This window comes from Eriocheir sinensis, chromosome 4, assembly GCF_024679095.1.
Source record: "Eriocheir sinensis breed Jianghai 21 chromosome 4, ASM2467909v1, whole genome shotgun sequence".
In the NCBI taxonomy this organism is placed as follows: domain Eukaryota; kingdom Metazoa; phylum Arthropoda; class Malacostraca; order Decapoda; family Varunidae; genus Eriocheir; species Eriocheir sinensis.
The window spans coordinates 27578949-27593397 of record NC_066512.1 but is presented as its reverse complement, the minus strand read 5'-3'; the positions used below and the strand labels follow the sequence as shown (position 1 = coordinate 27593397).

The window sequence follows — 14449 nt, the reverse complement described above, 5'->3', positions numbered from 1 at the left end:
TCTCTCTCTCTCTCTCTCTCTCTCTCTCTCTCTCTCTCTCTCTCTCTCTCTCTCTCTCTCTCTCTCTCTCTCCATGTATACATATAGTCATTTCATTATATATTATATTATTAATATTTATATTTTACTTTTTTAATGTATTACTTATTTGTCTTAATGTTAACATAATATAGCACAGGAGTGTAAAACCCATCCAAACTCCGCGGGCCGCGAGTGACGGGACGGGGGACGAATCTTCCCTCCCTCCCTCCCTCCCTGTCCCCGCCAGCCGCGGAGAAGCCCATCCCACACCCACAGGCCCCCAGCCCCGCCCACTGACTCAGCCAGCCCAGTCTGAGAACAGCAGCCATAGCGGGAGGAAGTATCTCACCTCAGGATCACCAAGATGTCTAAGATTTCGTGTAAGTACCCACTCGAGCAAACCAGCATGACTGAAACACTGTGCTGGGCGGCGTGAAGTGTTGTGCTGAGGTGCTGAAGCGGCTGTGGAGGTGTTGTATTCAGGGGGCTGGTGGAGGTGGTGGGACTTACCTTTTCACCTCACCTGGAGTACTGGCCAGGTGAAGGTGTGAGGGTGGCAAGTGCTGAGGCAGGGCTAGGACTCAGCACTCGGAGAAGGACGTGTCAGCAGGGCGTGGGTGTGATTGATGCTGACTCAGGTTGATTGTGACTTCCTTCCCTCCCACCCGGCTTCTGTGAGAGAGAGAGGGACGTGGTGGTGTGTGTACGTGTTTGTGTGTGTGTGTGTGGCCAGGCGTGACTCCTTGAAAAGAGGATGTTACAGAGAGAGAGAGAGAGAGAGAGAGAGAAGGACGTGGTGGTATGTGTGTACGTGTGTATGTGGTGTGTGTGTGGCCAGGCGTGACTCCTTGAAAAAGAGGATGTTACAGAGAGAGAGAGAGAGAGAGAGAAGGACGTGGTGGTATGTGTGTACGTGTGTGTGTGTGTGTATGTGTATGTGTATGTGATGTGTGTGTGGCCAGGCGTGACTCCTTGAAAAGAGGATGTTACAGAGAGAGAGAGAGAGAGAGAGAGAGAGAGAGAGAGAGAGAGAGAATGACTGGTTTGGATGTAACAAGACCGACATTTGCACACTTACTGAAAAAACAAGTGGCATCAGTCCATAGGTGGTTTTGTACTCTAACTGTGACTTTATAATACAGCCTCCAGCCCTTCCCTCCCCCAATCCAGGCCAAACATACTTACAGGAGATTGACAGCCTGACAGGAGTGCAGATTAAATAATTAACTTCACTATGGTTAAGAGTTGCCATATCTTCCACGCTGCATTTACGATATTCAAACTAAACATGGTCCAGACTTGATAAACACATAGTAACAGAAGAGTGACAGGAGTGCAGATTATGTAATGCAACTTCACTGTGGGTTAGAGTTCACTTATCATCCAAGCTGCATTTTCAGAACTTCAACTAAACATGGTCCTGACTTGATAAAAAAACATATATTAACAGGAGAATGACAAGGGGGTGAGCAGATTATGTAATGTAACTTCACTGTGGATTAGAGTTCACTAATCATCCAAGCTGCATTTACATAACTTCAACTAAACATGGTCCAGACTTGATAGACATTTCTACTCACCATGAACTTTCTGAAAACTGAAGGACCCAAGGGAATGATAAGCAAAGTGGTAAAATGTTTTAAGATGTTGATGTGTGATGTCATGGTAGTGGGTAACCTTGAACATGACAGGCCGGGGATATGCATAACTCGAAAAGTAGACATTTGCAAAGGAAATGAGGTACAAAATCGTGCAATTCACTACATCTATCACCAGAAAAACATGAACCATGTCAGAAAATCGTTGGTTGGGTGAAACGGTAAATTGTCTGAAAATTTATACATAGAAGCAGTTTTGTTAGCCAGCTGATGATTACCACAACTTAACCACATGCAGGTGTTATAGGCTACTGTCATTACCTGGAATAAATTACTCTTACAAAACTAGAGATTGATATATATAGATATAGGTGTGTGTGTGTGTGTGTTCAGGGATATAAAAGATACAAGTCATGGTGATCTATGGGTTATATGAGCCAGTAGGGAGGGCAATGAAGGGTTGTGTGGCAGTGAATAGCTAGTATACATGAATGGCACTGCAAAACTCTGCTTGGAGGATCATAAAAAAAAAAAGAATTGGGTTCAGCTTTTCAAATGGAGGAATGTGATGCTGCTGCTGCTACCCATCCTCCTCCTCCTCCTCCTCCTCAATCATTGGTCATCATCACTGCCCCCAGCTGAGCCCTTTCACTTTCCACCACCTGCCCCTCACCCAATGTATGAACACCCACACTCCCCCTCAGGCCTCCACACTTAACCCTCCACACTTTCTCCCTCACACCCCAACCCCTCCCCCTCCTTAACATCCCCTCTCCAGCAAACACCTCATTTTGGGGACACTAAACACCCCAAAAAATCAAGGCTGAGAAACTTGTCCAAAAGCATTAAGATCCAGCCTTGGAAGATGCAAAACCTCACACAAGCAGGAACTGTCTCTCAGGAACATCATGATTGTGCAATATCTGGGCAGGGTGAAGCAGGCAACCTTGGGAGTGACGTTGTTGCTCACCAAGACTCAAGGCCAAGAGACTCCTGTGGTAGAGGCTGAAGGAAATGAATGAGGATGGGAGTGTATGATGCTGGCTGGATTGTAGCTGGTGATGGCACTGTACTTTATCAGCTAAGGGTAAAAACAAAACAAATGCCCAATAAGCACTGTTCCTATAATAAAGAATAGAATAGTGTGGCCTCTTGAAGAAATGTTGCTAGATTATATGCTGGTGATGGTTATGTAGTAATCCTGAAACCTCTTGAAGATATGAAGGGAAAGTCAGTGGTGTTAGATAAGAGATTTGAGCCAAGAAACCACACACATATACTAGTTGCCATTACTATTTCTTCTACTGGTGCATTTATAGTCTTCCAAATATGTCGAGGCCAGTCTGGCATAGGCTCCTGCAGGTCCTTTCCTCCCCTCTGCTCTGCCACACAGTCCCAACACCTATCCCTTCCTCTCATATGTAAGCTATAGGTAACATATGAGAGGAAAAAATAGGTGTTGGGACTGTGTGGCAAAGCAAAGGGGAGAAATGGACCAGTGGGAGCCAACGCCAAAACAGACTCGACAATTTGGTTTCACTATAGTTGGTTTTAAAGGGTTGCAACTCATGAAGATAGAGAAAAAGGAAAGTAATGGGTATCAGATAAGGGAAAAAGAGAGTAATGGGTGTTAGATAAGTGTTGCAACGAGTGAAAAAAAAAGTAATTGATGTTAGTGTTGCAACTCAAGAAGAAAAGGGAGAAAGAAACTGATGGATGAATAGGTGTTAGATAAGACTAAGAGGGAGCATAATTCACACAGGCTCACACAGAGGAAAGTTATGCAAAAGGGCAAAGGAAAAGGTCCAAGACTGCAACACATGAAGAAAGAGTTAAAGGTAATGGATGCTATATAGATAAGTGTTGCAACTCATTAAGAAAGAGTAAAAGAAAGTAATGGGTGTTGGATATAGGCGCTGCAACTCGTGAAAAAAGATTTAAAGAAAGTCATGGTTGCAGCTCATGAAAAAATAGTAAAAGAAAGTAGAAACAGGTGTTGAGAGCTTAATTCACACACCCACGCACTCAGAGGAAAGTTACACAAGGGCAAAAGGAAAGGTTCAAGTCTGCAACTCATGAAGAAATAGAAAAAAGGAAGTCATGGGTGTTAGTTAAGTGTTGCAATTGTTGAAGAAAGGGTAAAATAGCATAATGGGTGATAGGTAAGTGTTACAACTCATGAAAAAAAAAGAAATCTTGGGTGTTAGATAAGAGTTAAGAGCTTACTTAATTCACATACACTCACATAGAGGAAAGGTACAGTGGGTGTTACGTCAGTCACTACTGGACTGATAACACGAGATAAGGAGGTGAAGGACTGATCTCGGCCTCACCACATCACCTGATAACACACAAGATGAACCTAATACACTTTCCATGTAATATGCAGAACAGGAATAACATCACAAATTTACTCCATATTCAACCTAATATACCAACAAGGGAATGAAACACTAACTAAACCTAAAATACTTCCCATGATATTGTTATATGCAGTACAGGAATAACCCACACACAAGTTCACTTCACATTCAGCCTTATATACTAAAAGAGGAATATGACTATGTATAAATAATCCATACAAATGACTCATAGAGGAATAACATGGTATCAGTAGCCAGTATATACCACCTAATAAGTATGTGGAAACAACAACCCTTATAAATGCCAACATAATTTCAGTATGTCACCTTCACCCTAGAAAAGTGTGGCGCAGGGTGATGCAGGTCCCTGTCACTGCCCTCTGGAGAGCACCTGCCCCAGGGGTCCAGAGGGCAGTGCTGGGAGATAAGACTAATCACTGGACCTTGGCAGGAGGAGGAGAAGGCTGGCCAAAGGTGACTCCGGTTGCCTGATAGGAGGGAGTGGCCGGGACAATGAAGCTGCCCTGTCACTGTCCTCATCCTCTCTTGCATAGAAATGAGTACATACTAACATACTAAGTGACCGAGAGATGGATATGTGTACAAATGCCTCACATGCCGACAAATGAATGTGTAGTTTTTTATTTATTTATTTTGTTGAGAGAGAGAGAGAGAGAGAATATAGAGAGAGGAAACAAATAACTCCTGCAATGGTGCTGCTCTGTTTGCTTTGGTAATGATTTAGATACAGTGCAGTCCATAAAACACTTCATATGTATTAGGGTTGTAGGTCACATAATATTCAATTCCAGGAATGCATCCCTATTTTTTAAACCTCAAGTTTGATATGCACACAATTGTTTTGCTTCATGATTACTTTTCCAGGATGTAACCCAACTGTAATTCGGGGGATACTTCTATAACTGTATAATAACTTCATTCCCCTTAGTCCCTTAATTTCTGAGCTATTATAAATGGAAAAGTGGCTATGTTATATATACATTAATATGATATGGCTTGATATGTGTACAATATGACTTGATATGTTGGTATTTGTTCATTCTTTTGATCCCTGATCTGATGATGATGCTTATTCTGCAGTGATCCAGAAATAAAAGATGATAAATCTTTACTTTACGTGGTTGCAGGCGGCCCGGTGGTGGAGGTGCTGGGGGATGAGATGACACGGATCATCTGGGACCTGATCAAGGAGAAGCTGATCCTACCCTTCCTCGATGTCGAGCTGCACACGTATGACCTGGGCATGGAGAACCGCGACGCCACCAACGACCAGGTGACGGTGGACTGCGCCAACGCCATCAAAAAGTTCAACGTGGGCATCAAGTGCGCCACCATCACCCCCGACGAGAAGAGGGTGGAAGGTGGGTTGGTTGGGGATGTGATTGGATCTATTTGGATTTGGATGGAAAAGTGAAAGATGTCTGGTTGTGGAGTATTGTGTTTGGGGTTATGGTTTATGTTCAGTTGTGTTGGGTTAGATTGATTTGGGTTAGGTTAGGTAAGACAGGATTGGGTTAGAGGAGTGGTTCTTAACCTTGGATATATGTACCCCAAAGGGTATCTGAGGGAAATGTTTAGGGTACACGAGTTTTCAGAGTATCAGGGTTTTCTGTAGTAGTGCAACACCATTTCCTATAAAGCATCACAGACTTTTTGTTTATACTGGTTAGCAGAGATTATTTCTGTTTTAATCCACATATGTAGGGCTAGTTGCATATTAATCTGGATTAACTATATGTTAACTAGCATTTGTTTCTCAAGTTCTGGGTGAGGACTACATCACTTCAGAAGAACCTCAAAGGGTACATAGTAAGAATAGGTTGAGAACCACTGCTGCAAAGTAAAAAAAAAGGGGTTGTGGGTGGTGGTGGGGTTGACACCTGTTTGTGATGTCAACCCCTTCTAACTTCTCAAAAATAATCACCTCATATGCTTCCCAGCACACCTTTCCTTGACTCTCCCGTCATTTTCTCCAGAGTTTAACCTCAAGAAGATGTGGAAGTCCCCCAACGGCACCATCCGGAACATCCTTGGTGGCACTGTGTTCCGTGAGGCCATCATCTGCAAGAACATCCCTCGCCTGGTGCCAGGCTGGAAGAAACCCATCGTCATCGGTCGCCACGCCCACGCTGACCAGGTAAGGATGTGTGTCTGTGTGTGTGTGTGTGTAATTCACCCATGACCTGATCATGAGCTGGACACTTCATCACCAGCAAGTACCCTCCCGATTGGAGCAAGGCTTATTAATCGATCTCAGAGTACTGCTGGGACCTTCACACACCACACACACCATCCCCCTTGCTTAAGGGGGGACAGTAACCACTCCTTGTCAGCGGAAAAATCCCGGCCTGAGCAGGGCTCAAACCTCCGCCTGTCAGGTTGCATAGCCTGGCAGTGCAGAACTTTACCACTGAGCTGCCAGAGCAGAGGAGTGTATGTGTCTGTGTGTGTTTTTACATACGTCATAGCACCAGTAGGCTTTCATGAAGGGGCCTACTGGTCAGCCCCAGTCCATTAGTGGCGCAGGCAAGTGTTTTGTAGTGGTTCCATTCTTGGTTGGCTCGTGCTGCTCCTCAGAGCTCCACTTGATCCTCTTGAGAGAGGTTCACCAAAGTCTGGGTTGATTGTTGTTCATCAGAATAGCAAGTGAGGTGTCTTGGTCACTTGATGATGACTGAAAATTGTCAGCTTGTTGTGTTAGGTGGAACTTGAACTTGAGTCCTCCAGGACACCACGCCTGCATGCTGATACCTTAGCCATTGCTGTGTGTGTGTGTGTTCTTGCCCATCTTTGCATTTTTACAGTAGATGTACAGGCAATACACAAATGAAGGTTTCAGATTGAGGCCCATTAAATAGGTAGAGAGGATAGACCATGAAGGTGAGCCCAGATTTGTGTTAATGGTAGTAATGATAATGTTTAAAAATGTGCTATAGTTTGGGCAATGTAGGCAGTGAAGTCATAATAGTAATAATGATGTGTAATGTGACATTATGTAGCCAGTGAAGGGTCAGAGTTAGTGAGACTTGAGCACCTTTCCAGTACAAAGCCGTGGACTTTGTGGTACCTGGTGCCGGGAAGCTGGAGATCAGTTGGACGCCGGCCGACGGGAGCAGCGGAGCGATAAAGGAAGTAATCAACGACTTCAAGGGAGCCGGCGTGGCCCTCGGCATGTTCAACACCGACGACTCCATCAGGTCAGGGGTTGGTCAACCTGCTCGACGTGTTCAGGGTTGTGTTTGTCCTTGCGTCACACATTGTTATTTTATACATTTAAACATCATCACCATCATTAACAAACTGCCTTAGTAATATTTTTTCTATTATTTGTGAAAAGAAGGACCTCATTTTTGGCTTATGATTTAGGCAGAAATGTTTATTTTAATTTTAGACAATGAGTAATACATAACCTTATTTCATGTTACTTTCTTTTACAGTGAAGAGAGAAATCAGTGTTCTTTATTGTTCTCTGCATATTGTTGTTTAGTCGAGCCTTTATCCCTTCATTCAAACCTCAACATTTTTCTTTTTTTTTCATGGTGGAGAGCTAAGTCAGTGTTCTTTTATTGTTGTGTGCATTTTGTTGTTTAGTCGAGCCTTTATCTCTTCTTTCCCTTCATTCAAACCTCAACATTTTTCTTTTTTTTCATAGTGGAGAGATAAGTCAGTGTTCTTTTATTGTTGTGTGCATTTTGTTGTTTTGTTGAGCCCTTCGCCTCTTCATTCCCTTCATCCCTTCATTCAAACCTCAACATTTTTCTTTTTTTTTCATAGTGGAGAGATAAGTCAGTGTTCTTTTATTGTTGTGTGCGTTTTGTTGTTTTGTTGAGCCCTTCGCCTCTTCATTCCCTTCATCCCTTCATTCATACTTTATATCACCTTTTCTCTTTTCACATTGGAGAGAGAAACCTGATTTTTATTATTGTGGGCATTTTGTTTTGTTTTGTATAGTCGAGCCCTTCACTAGCTGTTACCTTGAAAGAATGGCAACAATTTCATATTACTTTTTTCACTGTTGAGAGGAAAATCCGTGTTTTTTATCATTATGTGCATTTTGTTTAGTTTTGTTGAGCCTTCATTTGCCTTCTGTTGCCTTGAAAGAAGGACGAGATACAAATATATTTTTTCCTTTTCCTTCCTTACTTACCGTCCAACCCCATAATGGAAAACAAGGATGCTAAACAGAAAGAAGATTATTATTCCTTGCTGAACTAACGCTTGGCAAGGCTCACAGTCCCTTCCCCTCTCCCCTCCACCCCTGCAGGGCCTTCGCGCACGCCTCCATGGTGTATGCGCTGGACCGCCGGCTGCCACTCTACATGTCCACCAAGAACACCATCCTCAAGAAGTATGATGGCCGCTTCAAGGACATCTTCGAGGAGGTGTATGAGAGGTGAGGGACAGCCGGCCAGTACCACAGCCTTTTTTCATTCACTTATTTATTTATTTATTTTTTTCTTTTACAGCAATGGAAGCAGCTCAAGGGCAACAAAATCAGAAAACAAAAAAAGCCCCACCAGTGATGCTCCAAGCTTATCACACTATTATTGCACACAGATAGATGGCTAGATAGTTTGTGGACCACAGATACAATAGGCAATATACACAAGGAAACTAGGCATCAAACAATTAAATTTGATCTCCAGTGTGGTCCATAGAAATCAACCTTGCCTGTGATCCTCCAAGCTTACCACACTCTTGATGCTTCTTGACCTGACACATAGATATAGTTAGTCAGGTAGTTTATTGACCACAGATGTAATAGGCAATATACACAGGGAAATGAGACATCAAACAATTAAATGTAGTCAGCCAGGGTAGCCCATAGTTCATAGCAGTCAGTTAACCCAAAGATGGAGGCTAAAAGTATTGTAGAGTTCTGATACATCATGATCATCTTAGAAGGAGGAAATATAGGAGAAGGGCTGCTCAAGAGTTTATTAGTGACAAATGAAAAAGGTGTCACAGGAAGGAAAGGAAATAAAGTAAAGACGTGCTATGGGTAATACCTTCGTCACAAAAGATCTGTCAAGTAATTAGAATTCAGTCATTTCTAACACTACATTTCCACTACACAAACACTTATCCTTAAAACTTCACTAAAATATAAACTGGGAGAAACTTTCGTCACAGATACATTTTAAGCAAATAAACTCATTTCTAAGACATTTCTAAAGACAAATAAAGCCATTTCTAACAGTACATCTCTACAACACAAACACATATCCTCAAAACTTCACTATGTAGATCAGCCTAGTCTCCCACAGGGCCTCAGGGACCTTTCTTCTCTGTGTTGCAGGGACTTCAAGACCAAGTATGAGGATGCCAGCATCTGGTACGAGCACCGGCTGATTGATGACATGGTGGCTCAAGCCATGAAGAGCGAGGGTGGCTTTGTCTGGGCCTGCAAGAACTACGACGGGGATGTGCAGTCAGACTCCGTGGCCCAGGGCTATGGTGGGTGTTCCTTTTTGCCTTGCTTCAATCCCAGGGCTTTGGTGGCTCTCCCTCATGGCCTTCCTTTCTTTCTTCACCTCTTGACTTGCTCTTGTGTCTGAAAACTCAAATGAGTCTTAAGGATCTTACTTTGCTCTACACATACACAGTTCTTCCATACTTTCTCCACCTCTTTACTTGCCATAATGTCTCTGAATACATATATGCATCTTAAAGATGTTCACTTTAACAAGTCTTTCTTTCCTCCCTTCATTCATTAACAAGTATTGCCTGATTTCTTTCTTTCCAATACCTTTTAATTTCTCTTCATTTTCCATGTCCAAGAACACTAATCTTAACGATCTTCCCCTTGACTGTTCTCTTTTTCTTTCCTTCCATCCTTCTTTCACTCCTTAACTATTTCTGCATTCCTTTCCTCCAACACCTATGTTTAGCCTTTTTTCACTTCCATGTCCAAGAACACAAATGGGTCCTGATGAGTGTTGCCTCTCCTTCAGGTTCTCTGGGCTTGATGACATCTGTGCTGGTGTGTCCAGATGGCCGCACGCTGGAGTCCGAGGCAGCACACGGCACAGTCACGAGGCACTACCGCCAGCACCAGCAGGGCAAGGAGACCTCCACCAACCCCATAGGTAACCTGCTTTATCTCTGTCTTTTTAATTTTTCATACCCATGTCTGCTCATTGAGGGGACTCTTGTTTGGGTGTCTCTCTTTTCTTCTTATCGTTTAACGTCCATATTTTGCCTTATGGGGGTTGACGGGCTTTGAGTCTCCCACTCTTGATCATGTACTCTCTCCTCCCTGATGTTATCCTTCTCATGTCTTCCTTCACTCAGTCTCCAGGTCAGTTTAGGTCTATCAAATTGTTTTTATATTCCCCTGATGCCCTTTCAGAGATCTTAATGATTTTTTATGAATTAATTTGTCTCATGAGGGAGGAAATATAGTAGAAGAAGGGCTGCTGAAAAGTTTACTAGTGGGAAATGAAAAAGATTGTCACAGGAAGGAGGAGATATAGAAGGGCTGCTCAAAAGTTTACTAGTGGGAAATGAAAAAGATTGTCACAGGAAGGAGGAGATATAGAAGAAGAGCTGCTCAAGAGTTTACTAATGACATGTGAAAAAGGTTGTCACAGGAAGTAAAGGAAATAAAGTAGAGGAGAGGTGTTCAAGAGTTTAATAGTGGCAGGCATGAGAAAACTTTGTCATAGAAAAGAAAGGAAATGAAGTGTAAGAAGAGATGCTCAAGAGTTTATTAGTGATGGGAATAACAGAGTGAAGACAACAGTAACTAACTTTTGCTGACTTACTGGACAGCATAGGAATGAGCTTTGACTAGAAAGTATTGTTAGTTCTAGTACATCCCTGACTGACTCCTGATCCTCCCCCAGCCTCCATCTATGCCTGGACGCGCGGCCTGGCCCACCGCGCCAAACTGGACAACAACGATGCACTGGCCAAGTTCTCAACAGGCCTGGAGGAGGTGTGTGTGGAGACCATCGAGTCTGGCGCCATGACCAAAGACCTCGCCATCTGCATCAAGGGCATGGCCAGGTGAGGGTCTTGGGACTGTACACACACACACGCACACTTAAGAGATTTAGCAAATAGATTCATTGGTGCCAGATGTATATACAAGTTAAGGAGTTATAATACGGAACATTACAAGATTAATCTGTCAAAAGACAAACAAGTAAGGAAAGAATGCATAGGAAAAGTGTATCAGGCCTTATTTTGACCATTGTTCGTTTTTGTACCTGAGCTCAATTTCCCAAAGAGTATATATTTTTTTCATAATGTAAGAATTGGAATAGTGTGTATAGATTAGCTTGCCTCAATTTACCAGACAATATATATATTTTTTCCTGATAAGCAGTGATTGATATGAGTCATGACTGATAAGTTTAGAACATAAGTCAACGCCCTCGTCTTAACTCCTAAGGTATTGTTTTTGTCCTTTTTTTCAATCTTCTTACTTTATTGTCACTGTCTCTTATTTTTGTCTGCTCATCGAGGGGACTCTGTTTGGGTATATATCAATTTTTTTTTTTTTTTCCTTGATGCCCTTCATGGAATGGTGTAAACAAAATGGCAGATCTACCCTTAACCTGGTAGCAGCGATGGGCCAAGTTTGTGGCTTTACCGTGTATCAACGACGGGCCAAATTTTTGCCTTGATATAAACCTCCCAAAATAGATGATGCATAAACTGATCACAAATGCGTTGATATATATTATGAAATGGTTTGCGTGAGTGATGATTTTTTCTCATTTATTCGCTTAGCCTTAGAGGGACCTTTAAGAAACATGATCTCTGCAGCTACCGGGTTAACAGACTCTCAGGCAAGACTAACCTGACCTTCCTTTGCAGCGTGACGCGGGCTGACTACCTCAACACCTTCGAGTTCTTGGACAAACTGGCCGAGAACCTGAGGAACAAGATGGCCTCTGCTTGACTAAAGGGGCCCCATGCCAAGCTCTAACGCACCATTCCCTGCCTGAAATTCCAGTAGCTTTAGTTTTATGCCAGATTTTCTAGGCGTCGTATTAGTCTTCAGTAACAATAACGTGGCTGATTCATCTTTTTCGACCTGTCTTTCAAGGCATGGTTAGCTGGTTTTGTTGATTTTTTTATATATCACTTTTTTACAACTGGGTTTGTAATATATCGACTTAACTGTGAGAATCCAACACTTCTAGCTAACTCCGTCCCAAAAATAGGGTTAAATAGCCAAACTAGCCACGGAACTGTTAATAAATACTAATACAACACTTGCTAAATTTGGCACTAGTGGAGGGAAGGGGCTTCATAACATTCACTTCAGAGGCAACCAAGAACTACCAACCTCAACTAGTTTAGCCTAATTTGGGGAGGTTTTCCATAGTCAGCCAGTGATGTTAGGGATAGGAAGTAGCCAATTGCCTTCAAAGACCATAATTTAAAGTTTTATATGTAAGTATTTAAAATTGACGTTTGTAGATAACTTAAAAGGTGTAGATTTTCATGTGTCTCCCATGTTTTTGAAGAGGAAGTTGAGGTCCCCATCTAGCCGGCCGGCCTCACCCAGGTGCTTCCATTACTGTGAAAAAAAAAAAAAAAAAAGTCAGCCAACCATACTAGTGCTGGGGACAGAACCTCCACAGAACCAATCCAGATGTGTGTGTGTGTGTGTGTGTGTGTGTGTGTGTTAGCTCATGTCACGAGCAGAAAATGTGACATCAGTATAGCCTCACATTGTGTTTTTTTTTTTTTTTTTTTGTGTGTGTGTGTGTGTGTGTGTGTGTGTGTGTGTGTGTGTGTGTGTGTGTGTGTGTGTGTGTGCTGATGATGCACAATTGATAAGCAAGAGAGCAGCACAAAGGTTGAATAAAATGTTGTAGTCTGAGAGTGTTGGTCTTCTTCATTGATGTCTTACAGAATAGGGAAAAGAAAAGCAGAAAAAAAAAATAATAATGCATAATAAGAAGTAGGAAAGAAGTTTGATTGGAAATGTTGCAAAATCTGAGGGTAGAAAATTTTGAGGGCATTGGTCTTTTCTTTCATGTTTCTTAGTAAGGGAAGAAAAAAGCAAGTAAAAAGAAACAACACTAATGATTCATAATAAGAAGTAGGGAAGAAATTGAATTGGAAATGTAGCAAAATCTGAAAAAAGGAAGTAAAAAGCAACAACACTAATGATTCATAATAATAAGGAAAGAAGTTTGATTGGAAATGTTGCAAAATCTGAGGGTAGAAGATTTTGCGGGCATTGGCCTTCTCTTTCATGTTTCTTAGTAAGGGAAGAAAAAAGCAAGTAAAAACAGGAAATATGTAGAAAAAATATAAAGAAATAGGTTAAGAACTCAAGTTGACTGATTGATTGATAGTTTATTGTTGCAAGTAAAACAACAAAGGAGAAGGGAGGATCATGCCATCCCAACCCCCAGGCAGTACAGAGTGTGATTATACAACTAAGAATACATGTGTAAGTAGCACCAGGAAGCTAAAAAGATACAATGGTGGGGGACAAGTGCTAAAAAAATATAGGCCTTGATTTAGTTAACCTGGTCGCAGCGACAGGCCAAATTTGTGGCTTTACCGTGTAGCAGCGACGGGCCAAATTTGTGCCATGATATAAACCCCCAAAAATAGGTGATGCATAAACTGATCACAAATGCTTTGATATATATTATGAAATGGTTTGTGTGAGTGATTATTTTTTTCTCATTTTTCTCGCTTGGAGGGACCATTAATAAATATGATCCCTGCTGCTACCGGGTTAAGGGAGCAGACATAAGGGACTGTGCATATGTCTCATTCATATCTGTTCAAGGGGAAGATACAAGGTAGAAAAGATAATTAATGCTGTATAATTACTACGAAAGAGGTTGGAAAAGGAACGGTTATAAAAAAAAAATGGTGAGATAAATTAATGTTGGTCTTCTCACTTGAAAGAAGAGCAGCATTATAGAAAATGTAAGAAAAGTAGAAAGTTTTAAGCAGTGAAGTCTATGGGATGAAGCCGAGAATCCAACTACGAACGGAGGAAAAAAAGAAAAAAACTCGTTGGTTCATTTCGTGTCACCCGAGCGGGATTCACAATGGCGGCGGAGGGTTGTCTGCTGGTCAATCGTTACTTTTTCTTGTGTCACGTCACTATTAAAGCTCCTGGACATCCGCCACGCCGCCACCAAGACCACGGAGCACCCGAGCACCTGTGGCCACGAGGACGGTGAGTACAGAGAGGGCGTGACGTGTTAAATGAGGAAGCAAATGAGAGAGGGTGAGTGGGAGGGGGAGGACGCAGTGTTGCCATATTATCGTATTCACCACATTGTATTTATCATTTTTAAGCCGCAAACTCTCGTACCTGCACAAATAACGATAGAAAATTATAGTTAGCGTTAAAGCTGTTATTTATTGATGCTCTGTTTTTCCTTTTTGCCATAGTTGTCGGTCCGAAGCTATGAAAATGCAATGCGATGAGTACGATAATTTGGCAACGCTGGG

General features: G+C 42.2%; 1 protein-coding gene across 1 annotated transcript; it reads left to right on the top strand.

Annotated features, from left to right (window-relative positions):
• Positions 1 to 281: 281 nt before the first annotated feature.
• LOC126981590 (isocitrate dehydrogenase [NADP] cytoplasmic-like) lies at positions 282 to 12847 on the top strand. The gene is made up of 9 exons (XM_050833019.1): positions 282 to 401; positions 5131 to 5364; positions 5980 to 6140; positions 7046 to 7200; positions 8268 to 8396; positions 9303 to 9460; positions 9958 to 10092; positions 10852 to 11014; positions 11831 to 12847. Exons 1-9 carry the CDS (start codon positions 386 to 388, stop codon positions 11913 to 11915), a joined length of 1236 nt encoding a protein of 411 aa, XP_050688976.1. The 5' UTR covers positions 282 to 385; the 3' UTR covers positions 11916 to 12847.
• Positions 12848 to 14449: the final 1602 nt, after the last annotated feature.

Coding starts and splice junctions, on each gene's coding strand:
- LOC126981590 (XM_050833019.1), top strand. Junction 6,141..7,045: donor GCCACGCCCACGCTGACCAG/GTAAGGATGTGT, acceptor GCACCTTTCCAG/TACAAAGCCGTGGACTTTGT. Junction 10,093..10,851: donor GACCTCCACCAACCCCATAG/GTAACCTGCTTT, acceptor ATCCTCCCCCAG/CCTCCATCTATGCCTGGACG.